The sequence below is a fragment of the Marmota marmota genome, unplaced genomic scaffold, assembly GCF_001458135.2.
Source record: "Marmota marmota marmota unplaced genomic scaffold, marMar, whole genome shotgun sequence".
Classification (NCBI taxonomy): domain Eukaryota; kingdom Metazoa; phylum Chordata; class Mammalia; order Rodentia; family Sciuridae; genus Marmota; species Marmota marmota.
The window spans coordinates 72,683,385-72,690,884 of record NW_026000026.1 but is presented as its reverse complement, the minus strand read 5'-3'; the positions used below and the strand labels follow the sequence as shown (position 1 = coordinate 72,690,884).

General features: G+C 42.4%; 1 protein-coding gene across 6 annotated transcripts in view; it reads right to left on the bottom strand.

The window, feature by feature from the left end:
• Positions 1–7,500, bottom strand: part of LOC107142049 (protocadherin gamma-C4) — a 157,439-nt gene that overhangs the window by 130,211 nt on the left and 19,728 nt on the right. The window contains exon 1 of one of the 6 annotated variants that reach the window (XM_048811680.1): positions 3,369–6,700. The exons of 4 other annotated variants lie outside the window; for them this stretch is intronic. In XM_048811680.1, coding sequence (XP_048667637.1) covers positions 3,369–5,789 — 2,421 coding nt within the window. In that variant the 5' untranslated portion in view covers positions 5,790–6,700. Of the gene's footprint in view, positions 3,281–3,368; positions 6,701–7,500 lie in introns of those variants that run through there. One more of the 6 variants, XM_048811679.1, reaches the window with a different exon arrangement.

Sequence of the window (7,500 nt, the reverse complement as noted above, 5' to 3'; positions counted from 1 at the left end):
CATAGGAGGATAGAGGCACTCCCTGTAATGTATATTCTGCCAGGGAGTAAGTGATCCTAGCATTATCACCACTGTCAGGGTCATGGGCTGTCACAGAGAAGATAGAAACTCCTCTGGGGTTGTTCTCTGGGATTGAAGTAGAGTAGGAGGCCTGAGAGAAGGTAGGTGGGTTGTCATTGATGTCTGCTACTTTCAGGGAAATTTGATTTTCTGTAGACAGGGGTGGGGTGCCATGGTCGGTAACAGTTACTGTGATATTATAATCTGAAGTCTCTTCTCTGTCCAGAGTTCTTGTTGTTAATAGGTGATAGTAATTATCAACTGACCTTTCTAATTTGAAAGGCAAGTTCTTCGGAATAGAACATGAAGTCTCACCATTCTCCCCAGAATCAACATCATGTATGCTAAACAGTGCGATTATGGTCCCAGGAAGACAGTCTTCAGAAACAGAACTGCTAAAAGTAGTGAGTATCACTTCTGGGGCATTGTCATTCACATCTTGTACTGTGATCAGCACCTTAGCACTAGCAAGAAGAGCACCTCCATCTTGAGCTACCACTTCCATGAGGTAGAATCTGGATTCTTCATAGTCCAGGGATTGAATAGTTGAGATTTCCCCCAGAGTGGAATCAAGTTGGAACGTCTCCGAAATTTTGTCTTCTTCATTGCGAAAAGAGTAGGTCACTTTCCCATTTATTCCCTCATCTGCATCTGTGGCGGTCAGAGTCAGTAGCTGAGTTCCCACAGGTATGCTCTCTGGAACACTCACTCTATATTCGGATCGGGTGAAGAGGGGCGCGTTATCATTTGCGTCCAGGACTGCCACGCGGATCCGCGTGGTGCTAGAGAGTACTGGGTCTCCGCCATCTAAGGCTGTGAGAAGGAGTTCGTGAATCGCCTCTTTCTCGCGGTCCAGGGGCCTTTCCAACACTAACTCAGGGTAATTTTGCCCGTCAGTTCCGCTCTTCACGTCCAGGGAGAAGTGAAGATTGGTGCTCAGCTGGTAACTCTGGAGGGAGTTCACACCCACATCCGCATCTCGTGCGAAGGGAAGCACTAAGCGAGTTCCCACAGCTGCGTTTTCATTAACTTTTACTTTTAGTTCCTCCTCCCGGAATCTAGGAAAGTTATCATTAATATCAACTATTTCCACTTCTACTCCATAAATTTTCATTTTATTCTCAACCAAGATGTTAAAGTTCACCAGACATCGCGCGCTCTGAGCGCAGAGCTCCTCCCGATCTATCCTTTCCCCTGTGACCAAGCTGCCGCTTCGCGGGTTCAGAGAGAAAAGCTGCGTCCTACCTCTGGAGACTATGCGGACTCCGTGCTCCACCAGCTCCTGCGGTTGTAGACCCAGATCCTCGGCGATATTGCCCACGAAGGAGCCTTTCTCTAATTCCTCGGGCACCGAGTAGCGGATCTGCCCGGACCCTGGCTGGCACAGCGTTCCCAGAAGCATGAAGGACAAAAGCAGGTCTCCGCAGCCCCAGCGCCTCAGTAGATTCGCCATTGCTTTCTCTTCCCTCAATTCTGTTAGTCCTGGTTCAGCCTGCTGTTTCCTTATTTCTTTAAAATCGAGGAGAGCATATTCTTTGGCGGAATTGGGACGGGCGGCAGTTCCCAGAAGCTTGCCTAGTCGTGTTTAGTATGGAAGAAGCTGAGAGTCCAGTTGCTTCTGTGACAGATTCTTTCCCACTTTGGTGAACAGCGACGCTCAGAGTCCTAATCAGTTACTACACCAATTCTATTTTTATTTCCCATGACTTTAGTTATATTTTTATTTCCAATAATTTTGCATATCCTTAATGTATTGTTGACATTGTTTATATTTAATCAAGTTTCAAATCTGAAACAGTTTCACAGACCGCTGAGACCAATTATTATATTCTTTTTTATTTTCTTAGAAGTTTTATTTTATGTACCATTGAACCTCTATCATTTATTTACCACTTGAGTTTCTTTAATTAAAATACTTAAATTCTTACCTTTGCCAATTTTAAATTTTTTTTGGGATACACTTAGGAAAACCTTCACATTTGTACGTAAGAATGCCAAGAAAACAAACCCGGGAGGCCTTCTCAAAGAGGCCTACTGATTTGAAAATTCTATTAAGTGTCATATGCAGAAAAGTATAGGCCTCTGTTACTTGTGAAGTCTTTGAGAAAGTTTATAGATTTTTAATCTAAGAATATGGCAGCTACATTGAGTTTATGCTGGATTAACTGTGCATTAATTATATTTTCCTATTACATTATTCAAATATGCATAGTGAGACACTGTATAGTGATAAGCTTTTGGTAGAAATCAATATAATGACTGTGGAGTACAGGGCTTTAGTTTATCATTCATATAGAAAAGTGTACCTAGATATTTACTGCGCAGAGGTGTTTTCATGTTGAGACAGATATTTAGTGTTATTACTTTTGCATGATAACATATAAAAAAATTATGGTTGGGAAAATAGATATTTTTTGGCTTTCAAAGAGTCTGTCAAGTGAGAAAAGCATTTTTTACTTAATGGCACCTTGATAGAAAAATTTTTTAAATGAGATGTTCTACATCTATAATGTTAAAATTAAAAGTCATAAAGTTTGAAGTAGTATTTGGTAGAAGATGACATAAACATAGGTTTCAGAAATTTCTTCAATGTATAATTTTTATCAGGAACAATTTATTAATATGCAGGAAAGAGGATGATTTCTCACATTTATTAAAATGCACTCTTAATAATAGATACTTCAGCCTTTGAACATCCTTTAAGAATTCATCTGGGGTTTAGTGATGTAGCTCAGTGATGGAGCATTTGCCTAATATATTGGCCCTGGGTTTGATCCCTAGCACTGAAAAAAAAAATCTGAGATACCAGGACACTCAGCTTGCTAAGACATTTAAATAGTGTTGATTTCAAATCAATGGAACAATGTTTTGTGCATTTTCTGTTGTTAGCAAGCCATGACCTGGGTAGCTCCCCCACCATTTCCATAAACTATTAAGTTGAGTAATCTCTTACGCCTTAAGTGCTATACATTCAAGAGAAAATAAAGCTAAACTTTACCATGAAGGTAAAAGCAATTGCTTAAATTCCCAATAGTAACCAACCTTTAGATGAAAGGAATATAAAGACAGGAAGAAAAAGAGTATCTCTTGTGGTAAACACTTGTAATTACAGACAAATAAACTTCCTACTTCAGATAGAAAACCAATATTTAATGTTTAGTTAGAAAAGATTAAGATAATTAAGGAAGAACATTGACCAAATATGACTCACAAGACAATAAAACATGCAACAAAGTGTCTCATCCCAGTTACATGTTTTTAAAAGAAATACGAAGGCCCCAAGTGAAAATAAATGAATCAAAGCTCACCTTTAAAGTAGTATCTGAGGCAAAGGGAACATTAGTGTTGCCATGATTTGTACATGGTACCCAAGAGGCATCTTCACAGAGTAGATCCTCAGGAGGAGCCATTTCTGGTGTCACATTGAGAAAATTAAACTCTGTTTTAGCTGATTGTGAGGCAACACACACATTGTAAGAATAGGGCAATGTTCCTTCACTGTGATTGGGGAGAACCCCAGGCCCAGACTTGAAGCTCAAACCTGGTTCAAAGCAACCCCAGGCAGCAGAACTGAAGGAGTGTCTCAGGCGCAGAACAATAGCTAGAATCACCGCCAGAAGGAACAGCACAGAAATCAAGGCCAAGGCCAACACCAGGTAAAACTGCAGCTCAGACTGGGGGTCAGTGGGCAGAGGGTCATCGCTGAGGTCTGGCAAGACCTCTTGCAGGCTATCCGCGAAGATCAGGTGCAGCGTGGCGGTGGCGGAAAGGGGTGGCTGTCCACCATCACGCACAGCAACCAGTAGGCGCTGGCGAGTCGAATCCCTGTCGCCCAAGGCACGCGCTGTGCGCACCTCTCCAGTGCGCAGCCCCAGGCTGAAGAGTCCGGGATCGCTGGCCTGCAGCACATGGTAGGATAGCCAGGCATTGTGTCCCGAGTCCGCGTCCACCGCCACCACCTTGGTGACCAGGTAGCCGGGCTCCGCGGCGCGCGGCACAGTGTCGAAGAGCGCTGAGTCATCGGGAGCGAGCGCGGGGTAGAGCACCCGTGGCGCGTTGTCGTTGCGGTCTCCTACCAACACGCGCAGGCTCACGTTGGCGCTGAGAGCTGGTGAGCCATGGTCTCGCGCTTGCAGCGTCAGCTGGAAGACGCGTAGCTGCTCGTGGTCGAAGGCTCGCTGCGCGAACACCACCCCACTATGTGCGCTCACGGACACATAGGACGACAGTACCTGAGGCTCCAGGTCGCTGGCCATGATGGAGTAGGAGACTTGACCATTGGGGCCCAAGTCCGGATCATAGGCACTGACCTGAGCGATGGAGGCTCCAGGTGGATTGTTCTCAGCCACATGGGCCACGTAGGAGCTCTGTTGGAAAACTGGCGCATTATCATTGACATCTGAGATGTGCAGGGTGATCTTTATCGTGGAGGAGAGAGGTGGCTTGCCCCTGTCGGTGGCTGTGATGGTGATGTTGTATTCTGGGATCTCCTCCCGGTCTAGAACCCGGTCTGTCATTAGCTTGTAGTAGTTCTTCAAGGAAGATTTCAATATAAACTCTGAATGTCCCCGAATTTCACAGTAAACTTCTCCATTGTCTCCTGAGTCTCTGTCTCTCGTTTTTATCAAGGCAATCACTGTTCCTGGTGGTGAATCTTCTGGCAGGGGAGCAAAGACTGAAGTCACAATCACTTCAGGTGCACAATCATTCTCATCGAGAATTTCAACTTGGATACTGCAATGGGATGCTAGATCTCCAGGATCTTTTGCTTCTATACTCAGAGTGTAACTGTTAGCAATTTCAAAATCCAAATTATCCTTTGTTGTGATTTCTCCTGTTCTTTTGTCTAAGTTGAAAAAATGTTCCACTTGTTCATCCACATTATGAAAGGAATAGGTGACCTCTGCATTGACACCCTCATCTTGGTCAGTGGCCATCACTCGAAGCACTGAGAAGCCTGGGGGGACATTCTCCCGCAGGGTGACCCTGTATACATCCTGGCTGAACACTGGAGGGTTATCGTTGGCATCAGTGACTTGAATTTGGATCTGGGTGGTACCACTTTGAGGTGGTTCCCCCCCATCCACAGCTGTGAGAACCAGCTGATGAAAATTGTGCTCTTCCCTGTCCAGAGACTGTTTCAAAATCAACTCAGGATATTTACGTCCATCTGGAGCCTGTTTTTCTGCGAGATCAAAGTATTCATTGTCATTAAGGTGGTATCTTTGCAGTGAATTAGGACCAGTATCTGAGTCCAGAGCTGGGTCTAATGGAAATGTTGTACCTGGTTTGGTGGATTCTCCAATTTTTAAGTCAATTTTACTCTGTTTGAATAATGGAGTGTTGTCATTTGTATCCTGCACAATGACTGCTACGTGATAAATATTAAATGGGTTTTCAGCGACAGTATCGAAATCCAGAATACACTGAGGCTGCTTCCCGCAAATTTGCTCTCGGTCTATTCTGTCACGCACAGTTAAGTCCCCACTCAGTGGGTTTAAAGTGAAATATTCCTTTTCTGCGCTAATCCTCAGTTTCCGGGCTGGCAAATCCTGGACACTGAGCCCCAGATCCTTGGCGAGGTTTCCTACCACTGTGTTCTTATCCAGCTCTTCCGGAATCGAGTAGTGGATTTGGTCTGGGAGAGCCCGGCAGAACAAAGACAGCAAGAAAGGCAACAGTACCTGAAGCAACAGCGCCAGCCTGCTCCTCCGGGCGCTTGGCGTCATCGTGCGTCTCCGTCCGCCGTCCTGATTCTTTGAGGTAGGAGGAACAAGCCCTCCCTTGGATGGCTTGGATGGTCACTTTTCCTGCTTTTGTTTTCTGTATCCGAATTTGTACGGACCTCTTCTATGTGTTTGGTTTGAGCAGGAAGTTACCCTCTGAGTCTCCCAAACGCGTCTTCCTATACGATCTTTCTCTTCTTTTGATTTGCAGCGACGCCCAGAGGTTTTCCCGGGGAACTGCACTAATGGCTTGTAAACGTTTGAAGTTTTTTCCCTTTTCTTTTTTAAAATTATGGAGTATTTATTTGTATTTAAATAGACAATTTATTATATTGTTCCAAATTCTGAAGGTACATATTGCATATGTTCTTACTCCGATCCCTGTATTGTGTAACATTTTCTCTCAAGTGAAATAAGTATAATGTGTCATGTGTATCCTTCAGAGACATGTTCCACATAGTGCAAATTTTAATAAATGTTATCCCTCCTTTTACACAAATATGAGCATACAACATACCATAATTTTCACCTTGTTTATATACATAGCTATTTATATTTATATATTTAAATATGTTTAGTATGGGGGACTCATCATATCTTGAGGATCATCTCATACAAGTACACAGAGGCTTCTCATTTATCTTTATAGCTATCTAGTTGTCCACTGTATAAATATACAAGAATTTTAAAATCAGAATTATTATTTTCTAAGAGGAACATAGTGCCTATTCAAACAAAAACATATTTTCCATTGATATTAGGTTATAAATTATCTATGGCTTTCACAGGCATTGAAATATGTATCAGTTTGATTCTGAAACATATTTAAAAAATATTTTTAATTGAAGATTGACACAATAACTTAATTTTGTTTATTTAGGTTTTTTTTTTAAGTGGGTGCTGGGGACCAAACCTAGTGCCTCAGGAGTACTAGGCAAGTACTCTACCACTGAGCCACAACCCCAGCCCTGGAACATATTCTTAATGCCAACATCTGAATATATTTGATCCAGTTTTAGATAAATTGATCATTATCAAATATTCACTTATTTCCTCTTTCTTCTCTCCAAGCCAGCTAATTGTCGAATATCTCATTACAACTTATTTTATTGTACCACAGCTTCCCATGAATACAAAACTACATAGAAATTACAACACTCCTTCTCAAATTGGGATAAGCCATAATCCACAGACTTGCTACAACTTCCAGATATCAAAAAGTCCTAAATTGCTCAGGCATAGGCATTCATGAATTGTGAACTAACCCACAGAACTATATGAAAGCAAAAGGAACAAAAGTTTTGTATATCAGTTACACACAAAAAATTTTATCCTATATCAGTCCATTCCAGTGCCACATAGTGATAGAACTATTTGAGAATAGTTTGTAGGAATAAGGATAGATAGGGATGAAGTCAATTTACTAAGCAGCATAAATAATACAATTCAGAATCCAAGTCACACAGCCTTTGTAAGAGGTTTAACTGGTGGGGTTGGGGAAAGACTTCAAAAAGCTATGCTTTCCTTAGAAATCAAGGTGGGACTCAACACTGGTGCTATGATAAGTAATTTAGAAGATGTTAAAAATTAACTCCTACAGGGCTGGCAGTGTAGCTTAGTAATTGAGCACTTGCCTAGCATGCCCAAGGCCCTGGGTTCATACCCAGCACCACACACACACACACACACACAAAAAAAAAAAAAAAAAAAAAAA